The sequence below is a fragment of the Hevea brasiliensis genome, chromosome 9 (assembly GCF_030052815.1).
Source record: "Hevea brasiliensis isolate MT/VB/25A 57/8 chromosome 9, ASM3005281v1, whole genome shotgun sequence".
Taxonomy (NCBI): Eukaryota; Viridiplantae; Streptophyta; class Magnoliopsida; order Malpighiales; family Euphorbiaceae; genus Hevea; species Hevea brasiliensis.
This window is the reverse complement of record NC_079501.1, coordinates 8,056,424-8,080,414: the sequence shown is the minus strand read 5'-3', so window position 1 is coordinate 8,080,414 and position 23,991 is coordinate 8,056,424. Positions and strand designations below refer to the sequence as shown.

The window sequence follows — 23,991 nt, the reverse complement described above, 5'->3', positions numbered from 1 at the left end:
GCTATTATTGCTGTCACAGATATAGAGATTAGAGGAGCAGCAGAGTGAGCTGCTGAGGATTGAAGAGCTACCTACTCTGAAGTTTATCGGGTATATTTTGTATCCTGATTGTAAAAATTATTTTGATGTATGTAAATGTAGAAAATGGTCATGAGCAGTTGTATAAAGCTTGTAATAAATTTTAGTTTAGATTTTTCTTAATGTAAATTTTTGTAATGATGTATATAATTGCTTTATCTTTAATAAAATATAAATGAAAGTATTTTGTTCTAATTTGAATGAAATTACTTAGTATTATTTTGGATAATCTTTAAATTGGAAATTATTGCTTTGAATTTTGAAAATTGAGAAATGATGTTTAAATTGATTGGGATGGATGTTGAATTGATGAAGTTGTTGAGATAAATCTTTGGAAGTGCTTTTTACAGGTATTTGAAGAACTGTTTTCTCAAAATACAGACGACACTCTGTCGAAATTTTTATAAAATTTGTGAAAAAATAAAATGAAAAAAAAATCTTAACTAGTTTTCAAATTTTAATTAAATGTTTGGATACCTATTAGAAAATGCTCACTACTTATAAAAAGTAAGAAAATTATTTTAAAATTTCTATATTTATAGAGTATTTAATGAATTATTGATAGGTGAAATTTGATAATTTATTGGATATTCTATAAGATAATATAATGTTATACTTTAGGGATAAAGTGTGACATGTAGGTTATTTCAAATCAAATTCCCATGCTGATTAAGATGAATATCACTGCCACTGGCATAAGAAACAGTGTTTCTAGCATGCTAGCTAGTACTGCTCCTGCACTTTACAGCATTGCAGACTGCACATAATCCAGCTGCAAGAAAATTTTTCTAGACGCTGTCCTATCAAACAATACCTCATTTTTTATGTTTTATCTGGATCTGCATAATTCCAGAGAGCTGCAATTTATATTATGTTTGGCAACATTTTATTGGAGGAAAGACGGTAAGAGAGAGAAAAACAAATTAAAAAAATTCCTTTATTTATTTTTTTTAATTTATTTTTTTTATTATATTATTTGAATGAAAGGAAAATAAAAGATAAAGTGAACCCCACAGGTAAACTCTAGACCCAAAAACAGCCTTAATTAGGCGACCATAGAAGAACAAAAACCAAAATTAAGAAGAAAAATTAACTAGCAAGTTGTTGGAGTTGCAGTCCAATGTTGAAGTACTATGTTGTATCGATGATAATTTCATTTTTATTTTTCATATGTAGATAAGAAAAAGAAAAAAATAATCAACTATGTCTGCACACTTGGCAAAATTTTCCATTTTACCTCCGGTGTTGACTTGTAATCCAGAATGTGATGGACTTTTAAGGTTTCTAAATCCTCATCGATTATCTGCACTTAAGTACATTATTATTGATCAGAGAGGCAAGAGCATATTTGCTCATTTTCAAGCCATACATAACAGAGCAAAACATTATAAGTTAGTGGCTGCAATTTCTATACCAGGGGGAATTGCCAGTCCATTTCAAGTTCCCAAATAGAGTACACCTTACTTCCACTACTACTCCTTAGTCCTACCATTGCGTAAAAGTTAGAAGTCATCAAGGAAAGCCAACTTTCATTCTTTACACCTTTTTTACTTCGGAAAATCATGCCATTTGACCCAAAACCTGAAATTTCTTCAGGAGAACACCAAACTCTTAATCCATTGATTGTTTTCACTTTTCATTCAACCTAGCTAGCTAACAATCTCTCTATATCTCTAATGCAAAAACAAGAAAAGTTCATGGGTTCTTTTATTATATTTTTTATTTTGCAATTTGTTCCTGAAACGATGCGGAAAGAACATGAGCACATGTAACGACAGAAAGAAATATAGATAAGTGGACCATTTCCAGCTACAAGGTGCTGCTTAGTGGAGCAAATAGGCTGAGCTACTAGGCAAATCGCGTTCACAAAAATGGTGGTCTGTTAGGTCAAAGCATTTCCCTCAAAACTACTTTCAGGGCATGTTATTGAATCAAATAAATTACTGAACTGAACAGAGTAGTCGTAGATCAAAATCTTGAATTGTACAGTGTGTCCAAAGTCCAATAGTTGGTCGACAGGCTAGTGTGCGGTTCGCACTTGACAAAAACCCAAACGTGATAGCATCCCCCAGTTAATGCCAATAAACATCGTTTCAGCCGTCCCCGCCCACTTGGTTGTGAGGGGAATCGGATGTTTTTGGCCAAGAGATAGAGAGAAAGAGAGACACCTTCGTTTATAGTCGACTTCAACCACGCCTAACATTCCCTTGTCGCTATAGGGAATCTCGCGACAAGACCGTGCTGCAACTTCCTCCGTCCCACTTTAAGGTTGAAGTACCCTGTCCTAACACTTTGTTCAAAAGCACAGCATCTTCATTTCACTAATGTTAAGTAAACTCTTGCCCGTAAGTGCTCCTGCTAGTTAGTCCTCTGCTGTTAATTAATGGCGACTGGTGATCATTTCCGTTATTATCCATCAGAAAATTACCAAAACAACGACGATATTATGATCCCGATCCCACCATTATGTAAATAAATACACCTACGAAGGATAGGATATATATAATGATATCCTGTTGAATGGCCTGCGTGGAAAGGTGATGAAGAAGGAAAAATGCAACAAGGAAATTTCAATTAAAGACAAAATGTTCATCATATTTAGTAATATCAAAGCACTAGTAGAGGAGATTCTTTTTCTGCCCATAACCCTTCCATGTCTCTGAATGGTCCATATATTTCTCTCTTTTTTGGCTTCTGGAAATAAGAACGTCAAACCTGACCTGGGCCTCTCCATTTACGAGCCTATATATACCACTCTCACCAAGGCTTATTGCAACAAATATTGAAACTTGGAAGAAATTTGATGCTACCAATCATTAAAATCATCTAATTTCTACTTCTCTTTTGCCATTTCTCTCCATTACTTGCAAATCTTTCATTTCATCTATTCTCATTGCATGGTATTGACATTAAAGAAATAAGCCTTTTTCAAGTCGCGTCTTCCTTTGTGTATAAGGTGAGGTTCCTAAAAGGAATATTTCATATATATATATATATATATATATATATATATATATATATATATATATATGTCTTCTGTTGCTTGACTGTGCAAACTTTATCCTTGTATTATGTGTCTTTCATCAGTTTTTTTTTTTTTCCTATCAAAAAAATTAATAATAATAATAATAATAATAATAATAATAATAATAATCTTTTCCCATGTTTTAATCTCTGTTCTATAGAGGAAGACTAAAATTGTATTAACACAACCCTTTTCTTATTTGATTAACAGGTTCATCATGAGATTTTCCATGTCTATCTGCCAACAAACACATCATCACGTGCTCGACATTTCCGCCGGCGGGCTCAAAATGGACATTGTAACTCCTAGGTGGCAGAAAGCAAAGGCGGTGATTTTAATGGGGGCAACAGGCACTGGCAAATCGAGACTCTCTATAGAACTGGCAACCCAATTCCCTTCAGAAATAATTAACTCAGATAAAATGCAAATTTACAAAGGCCTTGAAGTAACGACCAACAAAATCACTGAAGAAGAGAGGTCCGGGATACCCCACCACCTATTAGGAGAAGTAAATCCTAATGCAGACTTCATAGCAAAAGATTTTTGCAATATGGCTTCGCTTGCTATTGAATCTATTTCGACCAGGGGTTTGCTTCCAATTATTGTCGGAGGCTCTAATTCATACATTGAGGCCCTGGTGGATGATGCAGATTTTAGATTCCGATCAAAATACGAGTGTTGCTTCCTGTGGGTGGATGTGTCGATGACTGTGCTAAACGAATTCCTGCACAAGCGAGTCGATGAAATGGTTGGCAATGGAATGGTTGATGAGGTGAGGAAAATCTTCGATCCCTACGCAGATTACTCCAGAGGGATCAGGAGATCCATCGGGGTCCCAGAACTGGACAAGTACTTAAGGGCTGAAGTATTTTTGAACGGAGAAAATTGCGACAGACTACTTCTCGAAGCAATACGTGAGATTAAATATAACAACTGCAAGTTAGCTCGTCGCCAATTGGAAAAAATCCGTCGGTTGAAAAATGTAAAGGGTTGGAACATTCATCGGATTGATGCCACTCAAGTATTCCTGAACCGCGGAAACAGGAAAGAAGAGGAGTTGTGGAATAAGCAAGTGGCCAGACCCAGTAGCGCCATTGTTAGAGAATTTCTTTGCAGCGTTACAGCAGGGAAGGCCCCTGCTGCCACTGCAGGAATGACAAAAGATTATGTTGCACAATGTCTGGTCTCCTAAATTCAATAATATTGTTCTTATTTCACTATGATCAGTCAATAGCAACTTTTCTTGCTATTGGAGAGTTTTGCAAACAGTGCATGTCACTTTACTGGAGTTTGTATGGTTGGTGGATGGAATTAACAAGCTCAGATACCAAGTGTAAACTCGTTACTCTATTTGATGTATAATTCAAATCCAAATGTCAGCGACCAGTTTTATGCCAGTTTATTGAGAATCCATCAATTTTTTAAACTATCTTGGAACATTAATTTCCATTGGAAGGGTAGCAGGTATTGAGTTTTGCTGACTCTTGGGTATTAGCTTAATGATCCAATTGTGGTAGATTGAGCATTGAATATTAGTTTTTCCCAAAAAAAAAAAAAAAATCCAATAGAAAAGAGAGAATCAAATTAATTGTCTTCACACTCTAAGAATAAGAAAGTAGTAGAAACAAATTGAATAATAGATTTCCTGTAACTTGAAGAACTCCTTAAAATTTTATCAAAGCATTAGCTTGAAATTAGAAGTTGACGTTTACAGCAAGAGAAAGAAGCCTAACCATTCTCTCTACAAATTAATATTTCAAGTTTCTATCATCTTTTTCCTTTTCCACCTCCTTCTCTCCACTCTCTTCCTTTTTCCTTTGAACTTGATAGCCATTAGTGAGATTCTTTTCATTTCTTGTTTTTATTTTATTTAGTTTGATTTTACGTTCACAATGGTTGGACCTGTATTTGCTGGCTGAGTTTTTTATTTTTATTTTTATTTTTTTTTGGATTTATGTTCTAAAATTATTCAGAAATTTTGTTGCATGTACAACTGACTTTACTTTTGATAGTTGATCACTGTGCATCCCACCTTGATCAATAATTAAAATATATTAATGGAGTTGTATATATATATAATGACTAAAATTGCCAATGAGAAGAACGCATTTTTTATTATTTAATTAATTTAAATGCTTAATTATTTTATTTAAATTAAAATAATTATTTATGTATTTACTTCTAAGATTTATGTTAAATTTATGTATTAAAATATTATAAAAATATAAGCATTTTATTTGAAAAACTATAAAGCATTTTAATAATGTTATTAAATAAATATATTAATAATAAAATATTTATTTTACAATAAATAAAATAATTTTATAAATTAGTAAATTATAAGATACGCTTAGAGTATTGCTTGTAAAACTTTTTTTTATATCTATTAATAAAATTACATTCATCTAAGTGTAAAAAAAAATTAAAATTTAATATTTTAAATTCACTTAATAATTTCGCTATCATGAATTCTCCTTCTTAAAAAATGAAAAATATACAGTGTCTGTATTATGTAATATAATTAACTATTATTTAAATCTGAAATTCCTAAAATTTTTTTAAAGTAATTAACTATTATTTAAATCTTGAAATTCCTAAAATTTTTTTAAAAGTATTTTCGAATTAGAAAAAATAATTTCAATAAATGCAGTGTACGGCGGTGTCGCCGTACAATTGGGAAAGCAACTCTGATATAAGAATGCGCGGCTACAATCCACCGCGCGCGTGCGAATATCCGCACAAAAAGGTGCGTAGAATTCTGCATTTTTATTCGTGGGTCCCTTAATTGCTTTCTTCTCCTCACTGGTCCGCCAACACGGTTCTTTTTTTTTTTTTTTCAACAAATAAAGAAAATCTCCCAATTAATTTAAGACTACAGGAAATCATTAGGTATTTTCTCAATAATGTCTATTCGAGAGAACGAATCTAAATTCCCTCTTTAAGGGTACAGTGAGTTGTATCATTATGCCTAACATTTATTGGTAATAATTTAATAAATTTCTAGAATGGATTTGTAGTATTTTTTGGCATGCTAAATTGCTCAGTTGTGTGGCCTAAATTCTCAATTAGCCAATACTTTGTTAGCTAATGATTCTTAAGTTAATTTTATGCAAACTGTGGCCAAGAAACTTTGAGGCGGAACAAGATACTCCCAATTCACAATGAATTGATTATATTATGATTTTGGGTTTTGTAGATAATTAAGGCGTATTAATTTATATTGATAGAGCTAGTTTCGTTTTATACCTATTATCTTGATGGTTATATATTGATCGATGGGGTAAATTCAGAATAAATTCAATATGTTTTAGTCATAATAATATTAAATTAATAATTTTTTTTTTTAATATGATATCTCTAAAAGGCTTAAATGGAGTAGGTGAAAAGCAGAAAACCAAGATAAAAAGCTCTTTCTGAATTGATGAGCTAAGTTCTAAAGCTCCTTTTTTATCATCGATAGAATCTCACGACTTCATACCTGCCATTCCTTTTCTCTTCTTGGACCTCGATTGATCATTAAGGTTTGTCCTGCTTGAGATTTTTTTTTTTTAACTTGAATAGTCACTCCTGCTTTTAGCTATTAAAGAGAATACGGTAATGTTTGTAAATGCTAAAGCTGAGAAGGAGATATAAAGAATGAAAACAACTGAAATGGGAAGATGTAGGGGTAGATTCTGCACTTTCACATAACAATACATGTTATTACACTTGGTCATAGGGCAGGAGTTGGGTGGTTTTTTTCAGTTTCAAAGAGAACTTAAAGTAGCCAAGAAAGTACTTTTGAAGTTGATAAGAAAGCTCTGATAAATGGCGGAAAACACAAAATACAAAACTGAATAGAACAGTAATGCTTATATGTGTAGATGCTTCTGATTTTCTTTACATATAAGCAACAGCTGCAAAGATAAATTAAAAACGAAGGCACCTTGCTCTCTGTTGATGGAATGGAATTAATGTAGTAAGGATTAGGAATGACTTTATGCAGACCAGTATAACCAATTTGTAAGGCAATATTCTTTTGCAGAGAAAGGTAGGATGAACTTTGAATAAACTTTTTGTGAAGCTGTCATTGTCATTAGTTTTTATTTTTATTTTTTTTAAAAAATCATCTGATAGGTTCTTCTTGTCATTTTTATGGCCTCTTTGGAAAATATTCTCCCATCAGTGTAATGGGAATATTGGATTTGTGTTGATGACAGGTTCCACTCCTATACAATATTTGGTGAAAACTTGAACTGAAAATTTGAAGAAAATAATGAAATATAAGTGCAATTGACACAAATTCCTTGGCATTCAGAACAAGTTTACCGTCTTCCCTTCACAAAACATTGCGTTAAAGGATATATATCTTAATGAAAATGAGTCTGATGCTGTCCAAGAGATCAAAAAATTTCTTAGAGATATAAAATTTTCTATTTTGTGACAAATTGGCAGGACATATATAGAAATTCTATTAGGGATTGCTTATGTAAAATTTTATGTTTATCTGATATTTGCACTAGCTAATACAGATACACCCTTTTATTTTAGCAGAAAATATAGCAGAAAATAAGAGCATCAATTCATCAGGGTCTCACTCGTCCACTACATGAAAAAGTAACAGTGCAAGATTCACCAATAACGACACTGAACTGATGTGCAGGCTTTGAAAGAAATACAGGCAATTGAATCAGCAAATCACAGACGCATTCATTGTCAACATCGTTCAGCCACCGGCAGCAGCTCTCTGTGGGTGTTTCACGGGCAAAGTTCCCATGTCGATTATGCCTGTGTCTGTTCCCATGCCCATGCCCATGCCCATGCCCATGCCGGTGTTCATGATGGTAGAGAACGTTGGGTCCTGGCGAAGGAGTCAACCTTCCACACGCATGGTTGGCTAGTGCAATTTGGGAGACGCACATAGTGCGTGCTGGATGTATGCCATTAACTTCAACCGGCACAAGCAATAAGAAACCTGTCAAAAATGTTAATACAGGAATCTTGAACATGCTTCCCATTTGATCTGATATTGATGCCAGTCCACTAGCTACCATGTTTGATTATATAGCTTCTAATATTGTAGTCATAATCTTCTTGTTTCCTTGTTAGGTTTTTCATGCTTTAGGAGATAAGCAGACAAAGACGGTGATCAAAAGAGTGAGGCTGGTTTTCTTTAGTTGATATTATGGAATTTTACAAGTTCAAGAATCGTTAAAAGCACATTCATTTTCGGTAATTTTCTAGTGGTTAGGTGACTAACTGTCAACGATCTCATTAATTATCGGTGTGTTAGACCAGCAACCTCTCTTCCACTCATAGTAATCTTTTTATTCTTCTTTATGCTGAAACTTTATCTGGTAAGTGCTGATTCTACTGGCAGTGCAAACATATGAATAATAAGGATCATCAAACGATTTCACTGTTGATATTTGCCGCAGATCAGTGCATGTTGAAGTCTATTTTTCGCTTTCTTATATATATGTGTGTGTGTGTTCAATTACTAAGCTCCTTTGAATCATAGCTGGACATTAACTTCTCGATTGTTTGAGATTCCTGCTGCTTGCCTTCATCGTATGAATTGGCTCAATTAAGTACTTACTTTCCGGATGTCTTTATAAAATTCGAATTGCATAAAAATATCATGAAATTGCTAAGACTTGCAACTCTAATTTGGAGATCCTGGGCTCAAACTTCGATTGGAGAAGGCCAGTCGACCTCCTACTGATAATGATAAGAATATTAAAATAAATGTTTGATGCTTGCTGCTCTATACCCAGTTGACTTACATAGTTTGTTGGTGTTAGCTACAAAAAATTGAAATGGACTATAAGCAAGGGAGAGCGAAGCGCAATTGATTTAAGCCATTTTGGTAAAAGTAACCCAAACTCAATAATAGAATTTTGCCAATAGTTTTTAGCACTATTTAGGTCAAAGAATTTCATATAGTATAAGAGCAAGCTACAATTTGAACTTAAAAAATACGCAACAAGTCAGAGTCATGTAGATTCATGGGCTAGCAAAAAGAACAACACCCATAGAGCCAAGACACAAAAGAAGAGGTAAAACTCTAAATGGGTCACTCCATATAGCGTGCGTAAGTGACAATCGGACTTAAAAACTTAAGTTCAGTTTAGTTATACTTGAAGAGAGAGTATTAGAGCGAGTCTTACATCGGTTAACTATAAAGAATTGAAAAAAAATATAAGGGAGAGTCAAGCTCAATTTGTGGCTTGAGTCATTTTATATAACCCAAACTTAACAATTGAACTTTGTCAACAATTTTCAGCCGAATCGAAGAATTTTTTGCACCTCTTTTAATTTTTTTTTGTAATAAAAATGTAAAACAAGAAAAAAAAATGTTTATTTGTGGTGCGAGACTACATTACAATGCTACAGTTTATTACTTGCCTTGTATGCTTCATCCATAGCTTGTCAAGTGGGTATTTGCGGGGATGGCAACGGGTAGAGCAAGATGGAATTAGGTGCCATTCTCTGTTTTCGTTCCTTGCCTTGGCGGGATCTCCACATACAACTAGTGAACACACGTAAGAACCTGCGGTAGTGGGATGCCTCATTGGTGTTGCTTTGGGTTTAAGCTCCTTGAATGATCTGGAATTTGCGACAACTGAGTTATAAAACCAGATGAATCTACAAGAAGGGTCTCGGCTTTCTCTATTACTATTCTTAAGTGAAAAGTTGCCTATAATCATGTAAAAGATAGCAGCTTCCAAGATATTGGTTGCTAAGAAAAATGCCTTGTGATTTATTTTTGAAATAGTAAAAGAAGCAGCATCATGCCCATGACCTTAGCTTGCACAAAACTATCACAAAGTACAGAAAAATATAAAACCTTATAAACCTGATGACCGCTCCAATTAACAAAACAAAAGCTATAGTGTACCTTACAACTCTAGTAACTATAGATTAGACACAGTAGACCAAGAGAAATATAACAATCAATATTCCATTATGGACTCAGTAGTCGTCCTTCACATGCATAAGTTACATTGCATGTCTCATCAAGATAGAGAGTATACAAATGCATCGGCCTTGAGAGGAAAGGCGGCAAGCGAACCAGCATGTCACAGACACACTCATCATCTAATTCATTCAGCCACCTGCAACAGTTCTCTTGTGCAGGTGATTCACGTCGAGTTGCATGTCTATGCCTATGCCTGTGTCCATGCCTGTGTTCTTGACCATGACCGTGTCCATGACCCTGGCCATTATTATGATTGCGTCCATGTCCGAGTCCTTGCTTATGCCCATGTCCAGGCCCTTGGACATGACTGTGACTGTGACTCTGATTATGACTGTGACTGTGAACGTGCCCATGCCTATCCTCTTCATCATCAGGGGAGGGAGAAGCTGGCGGCAGGGGTGGCAATGGGGTGTATGGCAGCATTGCACAAGCATAGTTCACTAGCGCAAACTGGGAGACACAAAGTGGGCGTGGAAATGGCTGGGCCTCTATCTTCGGCAGAAATACTAAGGCAGCTGCAAAAAGCATTAATGTAAGAGCCTTGACTATTTCCATTTGCACTTATTGCAAATACGCATGAGAACGTTTAGTAAAGGAATGTGGTTCAAGGAATCTCATACAGGTCCTTCATTCCTTTTATACTTGCCTACTCATGAATTTCTTGTTTCTTCCGGCTAGGCTTGTTTGCAGGGTAATAAAGAAAGAAAGAAAGGAATAACCAAGAGAGTGAGTTTGCTTTGTTAGTTGATGTTATGGAAAAGTACAGGGTCTGAATTGTTAGGGTGACTCATTCATTGTGTGTGACAAGAAGTTAGGTGACATACCGTTGCTAATGAAAAATAAAGTTTCCCAGAAAATTCACCACTTACAAGGAATATAATAAAATTGGTTACATCACCAAGATTTTGAAAATTTTCATGTAACAGAATGATGACACAAGTTCTTACAATGAACATTTTCATGTCTTTCATTACCTGTTAACAGTAATAAAACAGTGACCTATGCTTTCAATGTGAAAGCCATATCTTTCTCCCCTCAGTAGAAAGCTGTGATGCAATTAATAAATTAAAAATTAATAATCGAATAAGAAATTCCACCTTCTTTATGCTCACTAGCTAATGCTTAATCCGCCCGATTCCATACGTGTGCTGTTGACATATTTTTTTGACCAAGGAGCTTCAACCAAAATCCAAAACAAATAGAAAAGGGCATGTGCACATCAGCATTCAGCCAAGCAAAATATTTAGCTGTAATAATTAGATAGATGAACATTGTAGTTTCTACCGCAAATTCAGAACTGCATCTAACAGCTTCAATAAATCCTAGAAAAGCATACATGGAAAAGAAGCACCGAGTTAATGGATATATAACAATGTTACTCCAAGAATGTTCACATAGGCATAACCTATTAAGGCTGTTTTAAGTCTCAGTATTTTAGGGCTAATTATTAGAGATTACTAAAAAATAGTGCTCCATCTCTCACAGAAAAGTGAGTAATTCATATTATATAGGAAGTGGGTCTCACATGATTGTGAGAGAAGGTGTATGTGCACCGGGTGCTCCTAATAATTCCTCTTCCTATAATATAAAGAGTGATCCCACATAATTGTGAGGGATAGTGCATGTGCATCGGGTGCACCTAATAATTTTTCATATTTTAGATGGATTCATTTAAATCTACTAAACATTCAGTCGTCCAAACTAGTCATGGGCTGGTTCTGATTGAGTTCCTGTTCGTGGCCGGGAAGGTTTACCGGGAAGGCCGTAAACCAAATAGCCTAGTTTCGGTTCAAAGACGGTTTGAAACCAGCGGTTTTGGTTCCAGGTTTAATGGAATCCAATGGTCAGAATTTTTTTTTTTGAAAGTGGGCTGAACCACTGGCTCAAGGGTCGGGGATGGAGACACCAAGCCCAGCCCCTTCGAGTCCTAGTTCTGGGCCCAACCCAAATTGTGGCCGTGTCTAGTCTAAACTCTCTTTTTCCTGGATAAGGAATCAAGCTTCATATTCTAGAACTTTAACCAGGGCGGCAAAATAATAAGTTGATTGCACCTTTTATCACACATAAGGACTCAAGAACTTCAGAGTGACAAACAAAGTCACACTCCTGCAACATACTGAAACGTCTAACTATATTTTATGATGCAAAAAGTATTTCCTGCAAGCAAACGATGAAATGGTTCTGCGCAGGATCTAATATTTAGCACCAGACTTGATTGAAGAGGGAAACTGCTAATCTACGGAAAAAAAAAAATAATAATAATAATTTATGGAAGCAGAAGATCTAAAAAGTCCAAGGCCTGTATAGCGTACCAAATTAGACAAACCTAAATGCTTAAAAAAAAAAAAGACAATGAACTTCTCTTAATTTGTTATTATTGATTAAACAACAATGTTTTACCCGTGCCCTACATCCAAATATTTTCTAGAAAATAAATTCAAATGGTGAAATACGTAACTGGAAAACCAAATCATGTTGCACCAGAGGTAGAGATTACGCTAAAACATCTGGCTGTCATACCTAGTACCAAACAAACAATAAATATCTTCAAAAAAAAATGCAGTATATGCAGCTCCACAAAATCATCAGCCAAAGTCAGATTACAGTGCTCTTTATCAAAAAGTTTTAATTTCCAATGTCACAATAACTTGTAAATTCACAGCTGTTGCTTGAAATCTATCCCGTCCAACCCTTCAGTCTTCACTGTTCTCTTAGCCATCCAGGTCCCATTTCCTCATTGCCATCATTCCAGTTAGTCCTCCAACTCTCGCCCATCTGATTGCTCACGGGCCACAGCTCTCTTGTCCATCCAGGTCCCGTTTCATCATTGCCCCTATTCCCATGTTCGTTACCACTGCTTCCCTTTTTGACTTGAGCTGCTCTGCTCTCTCTTGCCACCCCGCTTCCAACAACTCAATAAACCTATTCTTGATTTCACGCAATGGATCCGTATTAATCAACTCGCTATCCTTATAAGCTTCCCTTAGCATTGCAGTCTTAATCCCGCCTTTCAATGACATGTAAAATATTCCAGATGCCTGGTGAAAACACTTGAAAATGCATTGGACAACCTATACTCTTCACTAAACTTGCCCACTATTGGCACTGGAATCCTCTTAAATAGCAAGAGTGATAGCAACTCATGGAAAACCCCGACAGCCCTCTTTTCCATTTCCGGTGAAGCTTGATCCAAGTGTGACACGTCCACATATGGTGAAAGGTAATCAAGTTCTAACCAATCCCTAACCCACTCTGTCATTTCCTTTCGGAGAAAAAACCCTGGTGGAAGTTTATAATTGAAATTAGGCCCAACTCGAATCCCCTCAACTCTTTGCTCAATTATTGATTTACAGTGTGTTTAGATGGAGTGAGGAAAGGCTTTATTAAATAAAGTAATGAAAAATAAGATAACAAAACCTTATCAACCGATTAATCTGGTAAATTAAAAAAGAGAAAATTTTGAAAGTTTTGAAATCTTAACTCCTTTAAAAAAAAAACATCCAATATGTTACTTTAAAAATCCAAACCTTACCTTCAAAAACTTCCTCCCAAACAAGCTGCTAGCAAGCAACGGGTTCCACTCAACCAACTCCAGAAAATACTTCCCATCCCGGACATCCTATAAGCCTAAAAGATTTTGGAGACTTGGGCACCAAATTTACCTAAAAATCATTAGGGAAACCAAATTCTCTCTTCACATGAATCAATTTATCCGCGCTAAGTACCTTATCCTTGGCCATCATCAGCAATTAACACAATTCGGAAACAATCAACCCCTCATTTTCCGATTGAATTCTCTTCTCTTCTGCAAGAAAATTCCTCAACTGATCACTAACGCGCTAAAAAGAACAGGTTCAGATTTAGGTTTGATTCTAAAGAGGCCTGGATTTTGATCGATAAAAGTTTTAACTCTGACATTATGGCGTAATCTCTCGCGCCTTTTCTCGAGTTATCGGAGCGGGAGAACTTGGCCGTATTTGTTTAGAACCTCCTTGACGACTCGCGCGCAGAATTTGTAGCTCTTATCTTTCTCTATAGCAAAATCTAGTTTGTGGTCCTTGCGCCACACCACTTTGAGGCTCGAAATGGATTTGATTTGGATTTTTATTCCAGGGTTTAAAAGAGAATTATGCAAATGTGTATAGTTGGAGTTGGTTTTGAAAAGCATACCTGGTTTCAACAAGCAATCGAGCTAGAGCCACACAACCAGAGCGACGGATGAAGATCGTCTGGAAATTGGCACTAGGGTTTAACTTAAACCTCCAGAGCGGCGTCACGGAATTGATGTCAGAATGCTATCGGAAGGTTCCCATTGGCCTTCTCCACACTATCGCTTATGCATTAGCATTATTTTATTAGTTGTAGTGTAATTAGAACATTTTAAAGTGTTTTTGGATGATAGGATTTGGCGCTACAAATTCGACTTTGTATAGTAATTTTTATATTAAATATTTATATTTTTATTAATTTAAGTATTTATACACTTTAATAAATTTTATATGAATTTTTACTCATGTATTTACTTAGTGTTGATAAATTTGTGTTATATAAAATTAATTTTTATATCAAATGCACTTTAAATATTTTGAAAAGTTATTAATAATTCTAAAAAGATTTAAAATATTATAGAACCCATAAAACATTAATTAGTGAACTAATATAAAAGACGGCATAGTATTCTAAATAAGTATAAAGAGATATAAATAGTAAAGAGATATGAAAGTTTTAGAGTAAAATGAAAACATAAGAATAGTCCATTAACGAGATTTATATATACAACGAATACATTCTGATAGTTAATTATAATATAACTCACAATGATTAATAATTATAATGTAACTGTTATACATGCAATAATTATATTTTAAAATTCTTCTCATTTTATAACATTCCTCAAGATCTTGTTATCCTTTAGTGTAATAAAAGTTATTGGAGTTAGCAAGTCTTTTGTGCTACTATATGTCTTCCATGAGATTTCTTAATTAGTTGTCATTTGCAGAATCAAGCATACCTTGAGAATGCTGAATAGTTGTCATTTCTATCAAGTGATATTGCTATTGCTAGTACCACATTGAAGTGTGTTTGGTGAAAATATAAATTATACAATCCATATGATAATTAGTATCAGAGCTTTTGTTATGAAAAATTCTTTATTTTGCATAAGAAATGTCAAATTTTTACTTTCCTACAAAGCAACAAGCAGTTTCAAACACAAAAGGTGGTGGGAAGGAATGTAGGGAGAAGTCTCCATATTCTTCTTCGTTGTCGACTTTGGAAGAAAGGCTGTAAGGGTGGAGGCCACCATGTCCAGCTGAAGGGAGAGTCAAAGACAACGCATGGAAGAGTTTGAGTCCAAAGGAGTGTGAAGCAGCTGTAGGTACCTTAAATTCAACAGTACACTCTATTTAAGAGAGATAATAGCGTGGCGGAATATGGGAATGCTTGAGGCCATGTTTCCTATAAGGAGAAAATGGGAATACTTGAGGTTGAGCTTTCTTTGGTCCAGAACGCATTGGTGAGTGGCGGACATGGCACTGTTACCAAAAGTGAATGTCCAAGCCAAAAGCCTACAATATTGAGGCTCTCTCTCTCAAGCATACTTCGGCAAGTCTTGAGATACATTGGTAATACAAGTTTTTTTGTTAAATCTTCTGTGCTCTTCTCTACCTTGAACATTCTTAAGCTACCATTTACACACACTCGAGCATACTTTGAGAAGGCTCTCATGGAGTGTGTTCGGTGAAAATATACTCCTGTGATAGAGGGGAGTCAAACAAATTGAACTGTGACATTTCATTGAATCTTAAAATTAAGAATTTTTAATCGGAGAAGAAAGGTGAAGCCTTTCAGTTGAATTGATATAAGAGAAAATTTTGTGTAAATAGGCAGAATAAAGTTAAGTAAAAGCTGAATTTTAAAGAAATTGGACACTGTTTTTTAGATTTTTAATGAGATTGTGTTTTGTTCATTTAAATTTTATTGTATTTGAACTCGACTTAAACTCAACTCCCCATTTAATTTATTTAACTAGCTTATAGGCTCAAATCAAATCTATACAAACTCATTTACGTTTAACTGTAAAAGTTCAAGCTCAATTCACCAACTTTAATTGGTTAAATTATTAAAAATTATTTTATTAATTATTACCAACAATTTATTTAACTATGGACTCGATAAATTATAATAATTAATTGAATAATTATAATAATCTTGGTAACTAAATAATAATAAATTATATATTTTATACAAATATAAACATTTTATTTTTAATTTAATTATTTTATAATTAGTTAAAATTATATATATATATAGTAAAATTAATATATAATAATTGACTCAATAATTTATAAATAATTTTTTTAAATTAATAAATGAATCCATTTTAATTTTGTAAATAATTAAACTCATAAAATGAAACAAATTAAATAATAAAATAATTAAAACTCGATCAAAACTAAAAGTAAATACTCATTTAGCAAATGAGTAAAGCTTAACAGATTTGCTATATAGAGATTGCAACAGATTAGTTATTTTCGAGTAATTAATTTAACTAAATCCTATTGAGTTAGATTTAGTTAATATATATTCTAATTTACGACATGTTTAAACTTAAAAAATAATATTAATATTGAATTTAAATTAGTTTTGAGTTTTGTATATAAATAAATAATTAAATATAATATATATTTTTTATAGTAATAATAAAATAGAGAACTTATAACCATGTTAAAAGCTTAGGTTATAATTGAGATATAACTTTTAACCCTTTATAGTGTAAGGCTCAAGTACTATATGCAAAAAGGATATGGCAAAATGTTGGCTATTAACTCAATGTCAACAATCCGGATAAATGCTAGGAATTCAAATTTATAACATTATATCTGACATAATTATAGAATCAAACGTATATCATTGTATTATAAGTTTAAGCCATTAGTAAAAGTGTAACTTTAACTATAGCAGTCTAAGTGTTATAAGCCGAAAAGATATGGACAAAATGCTGTCCCATTAAATTATCTCCCTCAATACCAATAATAATTTTTATAAGTTTTTACATATTAGATTTCAAATAAATTGTATTTAAATATTTTATAAAATTATTTAAATTTTAAAATATTAATTATTAATAAAAAATTTTAACTAATAATAATTAATATTTATTTTTTTTAAAACATTAATATATATATATATAATTAATTAATTAACCCACCAAAATAATAATAGATTAATTACTAATTAAGAAATTTTATGCATATTAATTTTTGCACAACAATTAATAAAAAATCAACACCCCCATTATTAATAAATTACTTACTATCTTCTAATCGATTTTTTTTCCTTAGTTAATAAAATAAGTTATACCCATTAGTAATTTCTCAAATAATTTCATTTTCTTCCTTTATTAATAAAATAACTATATATAAAGTATATAGATTTTTTATAATTTAAAATAGATTTGAATAATATAAATGTTAAAATAATAATTAAATTTAATTTTAAATAAAAAGATTTTTACGAATCCGAGTAATCCCTATTCGTATGAACACTTCTTGGCTTTTTTTTTTTTTTTTTTTTTGATCCGAGAAATGCATTAAAGCTCGAGCATTTGTCGAATGCGCTGAAGCAGAGCACAGAGGATAGGATCTGATAAAACCGCATGCCGTTGACTGCGATATTGATGCGGTGTCTGTTGCTCATAAATTTTCATTAGTTAGCTTTGTCGTTTTTGCTTGCCGTCCCCACCATTCCATTAACAAACACTATCTGTCCCTTTGTGCTGCTCTACTCCCTTACCATTTTCAGCACTCGGACCATTTGCTGCTCAATGCCCAAACCCTAGCCCGGACCATGTTCTCCATTAACGACATCGTCTTCGAGCCCGATGACATTAAGTTCGGCACTCTCTGGTGGTTCGTTTACGCTGGGGTTTCCTGCCTCCTTGTGCTTTTTGCTGGGATCATGTCCGGCCTTACCTTGGGCTTGATGTCTCTTGGCCTCGTTGAGCTTGAAATTCTACAGAGGAGTGGGTCCTCCACTGAGAAGAAGCAAGCTGGTCACTTATTCTGATTTACTATTATTTTTTATTATTTAAATTCAGTTTAGTATCAATCAATGATTTTCTAGCATCTATATGTATAGAGCCGGGGTTATTCTTTTTATTGATGGAATGTTCCAAGTTCATTTCTTGAACTTTTTTTTGCTTGCGTGCAGCTACTATCCTACCCGTGGTCAAGAAACAACACCAACTTCTCGTAACTCTGCTTCTATGTAATGCTTGTGCTATGGAGGTAATTAAAAAATTATGTTTTACTGATTAGCAAACAATGTTCACATTGTTCATTGATTTTTTTCTTTCTCTCTTCTTGATTTTTTTTTTCTCTCTTCTTGATTTCTGCTATTGCAGGCGCTTCCTATATACCTTGACAAAATTTTTCATCCCTTTGTTGCTGTTCTGCTGTCTGTTACATTTGTCCTTGCTTTTGGGGAGGTATTAATATATTGTGCTTTGACTTCATTTTGTTTATTTATAACTTTTCCAGCATCCACTAAGACTAATTTATTCCTAATTCATGCTTGAACAGATCATTCCGCAATCCGTATGTTCAAGATATGGACTTTTTGTTGGTGCGAATTTTGTGTGGTTAGTCCGTATCTTGATGATCATCTGTTATCCCATTGCTTACCCGATAGGGAAGGTAAGGAACTTCGCTATATCACATGCGACTACCGGACTAAAGCAAATATAATTATAATTCCCTTTTTTTTTTTTTTTTAAGGAAAATGAGTTACAGTGTTGCACTTTTTCATTGGCTGCCATGAGACATTTAAAATTTATTGGAATGGGGCTGAGGTCATCTTTGTTGATAACAAGCTTATGGCTTATGGATGGTACTATTGTAAGATTACTCTCATTTTGATTAGAGCAATAAGCTGCTTTTGAAGCGTCATGTGAAGTTGATAACAAGGCAACTGAAATTAGTTATTTATGGAAATCCACACATATGCCCTTATAAATGTAGAAAATTATTGGGCTTGGTGAACTAATATAATCTTAACTAATGAGAGAAAAAGGCTCAATTAAAAATGTAGGCATGTGAACATGTTTTCCATGGAAACTCTGCCACATAATTATGAGACAATAATTTAACATTGGTGTCTTGCTATAATAACCTTGTGATTCATGGTTGTTGATGTATTTCTCAGTCTTTTCCATTTTCCCACCATGCCTATGAAACCTTGATGATCATATGGACAACCAGGACACTGAAATTACTGTATGAGCTAATCATTGCATTTATTGAGCATATCAATTTGTATGTGATTTCAGGTTCTGGATGTTGCACTAGGACACAATGATGCTATGTTTAGACGAGCTCAGCTTAAGGCACTTGTCTCTATCCATAGTCAGGAGGTAACAGCTATTAGGGGAATGTACGGAATGCTACCATTTTCATATATGCAAAATGTGTTAATTTCTATGTCCATTGTTGCTTGGAAATTTGAGAATTAATTTTGTTGAGATTGAGAAAAATGCTAATCCTCTTGATTTTATCATTTGTTAATTTACTATCCCCATTTATTTTAGGCTGGCAAGGGGGGTGAACTCACGCATGACGAAACAACAATTATCAGTGGAGCACTAGATCTAACTGAAAAGGTAGTTGTTGCTGTAGAAGCATTCCAATAGCTTCAGATGTCTTGACTCATTTTAATTCTAAAAAACTTCCAGCATTTTATAGTCATGTTGTGTGGTTGATGATGAATTTTAATGTATAATGACCTCCGATTGAATGATTGATCCTGATGAAGGGTAGGTTTTCCTTAGTTGTGGCATTTGAAATAATAAGACCTGCCTATATTTCTGGACATATAGTAAAAAACATAAAAAGGCAGTATTGAATTATTCAAGCAAAATCTGCCTAAGGTTCCTTTGTGTGCATTATTGTTCCTTTTATTTTAGAATGTTTCTTGCTGGCATGTATTTATGTTCAGCCTATCTTCTTACACTCCAAAATCTTGATTTTGCTTCTAGATTCTAGGCTTGTGCCTTGCATATTCATTGAACACTATATAAGATCCTCATAAAATGATTTTCTGAAGTTTGTTGTGATATGCAGACTGCAGAGGAGGCTATGACTCCTATTGAATCAACTTTTTCTTTAGATGTCAATTCCAAATTGGACTGGTGAGTCTGTGTCCTTGTCATGAATGGTATTTCTTTTATCAGATTGCTTTTTCATATCATCACTATGTTGTGGGATTTCCATTGCCGTGAAAGAAGTTCTAAATTTTTGGGTTTCTAAGATATGGCCAGCAAATTTCTTTTGGAAATTAGGATTTGTTTTGGCTGAAGTTTAGGACAAACTAAAATCTCATTTGCAATTCTTACTAGAGAGGCTGTATTACTTGTATATGCAAATTTTATTTCTTGAGGTTGGTAAAAAAGAGGCAATTTGGCAATGGAGATGCATAAGAACAGTATACAAGTAAATAATGGTTTTTCTGAAATTTGAGATATTACATTGAAGGTCTAAAAGCTCCATCCTGAGGAGGATGGTAGTTCATGTACTATGGTTGTTTTCTTTGCCAACTGCTTTGTTGAGCATGTGTCATATGGCATGAGACGACTTGTAAGGATCGTCTCCCAACCTAATGGGACAAAAGGGAATAAAAATGGTGCTATTATTTATTCCTCCTTACTCCTGAAGGATGAGTTCATATCTAAAGAAAAGAGTCTATAGGTACTTTTCACATGAAGGCATTGATGTTATTGCTCCAATACAGGGAAGCAATTGCGAAAATTCTTGCACGAGGTCATAGTCGTGTCCCTGTGTATTCCGGAAGTCAAAAGAACGTTATTGGGCTCCTTCTGGTGGGTGTGAAAATAGAAACTAAAGTTTTCTTAAGTTGAACAACAGTACTTCTTGGTATTGGTGGCTAGCTAATTTAGAGGCTGGTTACTTTATTATTCTATTTTAATTGGAATTCAGGTGAAGAGTCTGCTGACAGTTCGGGCAGAAACTGAGACTCCAGTCAGTGCAGTTTCCATACGACGGATTCCTAGGTGTGCTCTTGAATCCTTTTTTTTTTTTTTTTCTGATTTTTCTGTTCTCCATACAAAAGTAGGATTTCTTATGCTTGAATATCCCAGGGTTCCATCAGATATGCCTTTGTATGATATCCTTAACGAGTTTCAGAAGGGAAGCAGTCATATGGCAGCTGTGGTGAAGGTTCATGCAAAGAGCAAGAATTCTCAGCCTACCAGTGATGGAGAGAAATTCAATGAAAAAAAATTTGCCAATGGGGATTCTCAGTTACATGAGCCCTTGCTAAACAAGCATGATGAGAAATCAGAAAGTTTCCTCATTGATGTTGAGAAAGCTGTGAGGCCTACCATGATCAATGCGAAACAAATTCTTGGTGCAGCAACAAATATGTCTCATTTGTCAGAGGATGTTGAAGATGGGGAAGTCATTGGTATTATCACACTTGAGGATGTTTTTGAAGAACTTCTGCAAGTAAGTTTGCTTTCATTACTATCTGTTTATTTTGCCTGACCTTTGGCTCAGCTGTGGTCCTAACTCACAGGAACAATGCCACCTAGAGCTTCTAACTTACTATCATGTATTCTAATCTAATCAAGTAGAGTATCTTAGTGGTTTGTTAATGTCATCATATTTCCAACATGAAGTGTTCATGTTATTTTTCCTTGCACAAAATTGCTGATGCTTCCCTTCCAATGCAGGAGGAAATTGTGGATGAGACAGATGTATATGTTGATGTACATAAAAGGTGCTGTTGAATTTGAGTTCCTGGTTATAGTTTGGCTGTCAATTTACCTAGTTACATCATAAATGATGTGGATTGTGTGGACTTTTTTCAGAATTCGTGTGGCTGCTGCAGCAGCTGCTTCTTCTGTGGCTAGAGCTCCATCCAATCGGAGGCTGACTGGTCAAAAGCCTGCAGTGAGTAAACATTCTTTTACATCTTGTTTTCATGCCTGATGTCATTGCTGCTTAGCAATGACTAGTTTATCAAATTGACATTTGATTATCATACTAAGTCAAATGTTAATAGTGAATGGTTGATTCTGGGCGGATCACTTAAAAATGTCCAGAACAATATGCAAAATTAAGAAATAAGAATTGTGTCACTTGACGCTTCTTTAGTGCTGTGGCAATTTTATATCCAACTGTTTGTGCTAACCTGAAAGAGTGAATTGCTGATGTTAATTTTTCACAAGTGCAAATTGTTTGATGGTGCAAAAATTTGGGAAGAATGTTGTAGCAAGAAATTTGCAAATTTTCTTTCGAATGCCTCATATGGGCAAAGCAATAAATAAAGCACATGCTTTTATTTTATTTCTGTGAACCGATGTTAGTTTTACACTAGTTTGCTTACTATGTTAGTTTTTCTTCAGGGTGGTCAAGCTAAGCAGAGCCAGATCACAAAGAAGTATGGCGGATGATATTGGACAAAGTTCCATGGAATACAGCAAGACTTTTCAGGAAATAAGAGGAGACTTGATAATTCCAGTTTGACAATTACGCTATAGGTTCGAATGTTTAATTTCTTTGACGTCCGTAGCTTCTGTAATCAGTAGGTAGATCACCTTACAATATCAGGTCTTGGTTTTTTTCTCTCTGTATACTAAACTTTTGTCCATAGTGAACTTGAAATCAGACAGGCTTGTGAAAAATTTTAAGAGTTTCAGCTGTTGTTACACCAGCCACATCAGTCTAGTAATCACATGGTTAACGTGGTTTCTGGGAGAGTGGAGCAGGGTGAGTGAAGTTGTCCCCCCTGTATCTCCTCAATTAGGGAATGCCCTGTGTTGTGTTGGTCAAATAATGTAATAAATTTGGACTTTCAAATGGTTTGTAAATTACTTGTAGGCTTAGTTCGGATCATGGTGTGATAGAGTTAGGAACATAAACTGACAGAAAATGAAAAAGAGAAACAGAGTAATGAAAGTAGTATTTAATTGGAAAATTAGCAACAAGCCAGAACACTCCGAATACTTGATTACAATGAATCCCTCCAAATCTCAATACTGCCCAAATATTAATCACTCTGTGTAACAAATGGAACCAGGAGAATACTCCTGTATAGCAGAGCTAAGCCAGCCCAAGCTGGAAATCAAATGGAATTCTCAATGCCTCCTCTACTTGCCTAACTTATTTTATGTAGCTCTTGTTTCTTCACTGCTGGCATTCTTCCCATGTGGATTAGGTCCTGTAGCCCAACTCCACATTTCTAACATGGTGGATAGAGAAATTCATGCTGAGCATGTCTTCGTTGCATCTGTTTCCTTGAGAGCAGCATACCATCAGTTCTATTCTATCATCAACTATGACTGCATTCGGAGTGAGCATGAGTATTTTATTGTCAAGCAACCTTGAAATGAGCCCTTTTTTATTGCCACAATATTTTCCTCGACAAGTGCTTTGGATAGCACAACCATTATCACAATAATTCTTGTAAATCTTAGGGGAGAGTGCTCTGAAAATTTGGGCCACATAAACTGAATGATTTTGAGTTTTTCATTATAAAATTAATGTGGACGATATAAGCTAATATTTGTATTTAAATTTATGTATTTATTATATATATTTTTTAATTAATTTTATATAAATATAGATATAAATAAATAATTTAATAGTTACAAAACTTATTTTTATATAAAATTAATTTTATATTAGATGCATTCTACTTAATAAAATATTTTTTTATTTTAATAAATATATATATATATATATATATATATATATATATATATATATATATATATATATATTTAAAAGAAATTTATAACTCTTCTATAAGTGGATATTGCTACTAGACATATAAAGCAGAGCTTGATTTTGAATCTCCGAAGGAGTTAAATGGATAATGCAATAAAGAAAAAACCTGGTACCTAAAAAAA

General features: G+C 34.1%; 4 protein-coding genes and 1 pseudogene across 4 annotated transcripts; 2 read left to right on the top strand and 3 right to left on the bottom strand.

Annotated features, from left to right (window-relative positions):
* Positions 1–2,858: 2,858 nt before the first annotated feature.
* On the top strand, positions 2,859–4,489 carry LOC110658696 (adenylate isopentenyltransferase 3, chloroplastic-like). The gene is made up of 2 exons (XM_021816420.2): positions 2,859–3,034; positions 3,314–4,489. Exon 2 carries the CDS (start codon positions 3,321–3,323, stop codon positions 4,293–4,295), a length of 975 nt encoding a protein of 324 aa, XP_021672112.2. The 5' UTR covers positions 2,859–3,034; positions 3,314–3,320; the 3' UTR covers positions 4,296–4,489.
* A 3,179-nt stretch (positions 4,490–7,668) lies between these two features.
* On the bottom strand, positions 7,669–8,136 carry LOC110658685 (uncharacterized). The gene has a single exon (XM_021816410.2). It carries the CDS (start codon positions 8,134–8,136, stop codon positions 7,669–7,671), a length of 468 nt encoding a protein of 155 aa, XP_021672102.2.
* A 1,685-nt stretch (positions 8,137–9,821) lies between these two features.
* Positions 9,822–10,795, bottom strand: LOC110658747 (uncharacterized). Its single transcript, XM_058152706.1, has one exon. It carries the CDS (start codon positions 10,617–10,619, stop codon positions 10,050–10,052), a length of 570 nt encoding a protein of 189 aa, XP_058008689.1. The 5' UTR covers positions 10,620–10,795; the 3' UTR covers positions 9,822–10,049.
* Positions 10,796–12,301: 1,506 nt separating this feature from the next.
* LOC110658748 (protein WHAT'S THIS FACTOR 1 homolog, chloroplastic-like) lies at positions 12,302–14,232 on the bottom strand (annotated as a pseudogene).
* Positions 14,233–17,691: 3,459 nt separating this feature from the next.
* On the top strand, positions 17,692–22,939 carry LOC110658686 (DUF21 domain-containing protein At4g14240). Its single transcript, XM_021816412.2, has 13 exons — positions 17,692–18,117; positions 18,276–18,352; positions 18,469–18,552; positions 18,647–18,760; positions 19,393–19,476; positions 19,651–19,722; positions 20,183–20,250; positions 20,850–20,937; positions 21,056–21,129; positions 21,217–21,583; positions 21,811–21,857; positions 21,949–22,030; positions 22,486–22,939. The coding sequence occupies exons 1-13, from the start codon at positions 17,913–17,915 to the stop codon at positions 22,531–22,533; spliced, it is 1,410 nt and encodes a 469-aa protein (XP_021672104.2). The 5' UTR covers positions 17,692–17,912; the 3' UTR covers positions 22,534–22,939.
* Positions 22,940–23,991: the final 1,052 nt, after the last annotated feature.

Bases quoted from the DNA above. Each gene is read 5' to 3' on its own strand.
- LOC110658747 (XM_058152706.1), bottom strand. From the start codon at position 10,619: ATGGAAATAGTCAAGGCTCTTACATTAATGCTTTTTGCAGCTGCCTTA.
- LOC110658686 (XM_021816412.2), top strand. From the start codon at position 17,913: ATGTTCTCCATTAACGACATCGTCTTCGAGCCCGATGACATTAAGTTC. The intron at 18,118-18,275 runs GTCACTTATTCT...GCTTGCGTGCAG, and splicing joins CACTGAGAAGAAGCAAGCTG to CTACTATCCTACCCGTGGTC. The intron at 19,477-19,650 runs GTAACAGCTATT...CATTTATTTTAG, and splicing joins TCTCTATCCATAGTCAGGAG to GCTGGCAAGGGGGGTGAACT.
- LOC110658696 (XM_021816420.2), top strand. From the start codon at position 3,321: ATGAGATTTTCCATGTCTATCTGCCAACAAACACATCATCACGTGCTC.
- LOC110658685 (XM_021816410.2), bottom strand. From the start codon at position 8,136: ATGGTAGCTAGTGGACTGGCATCAATATCAGATCAAATGGGAAGCATG.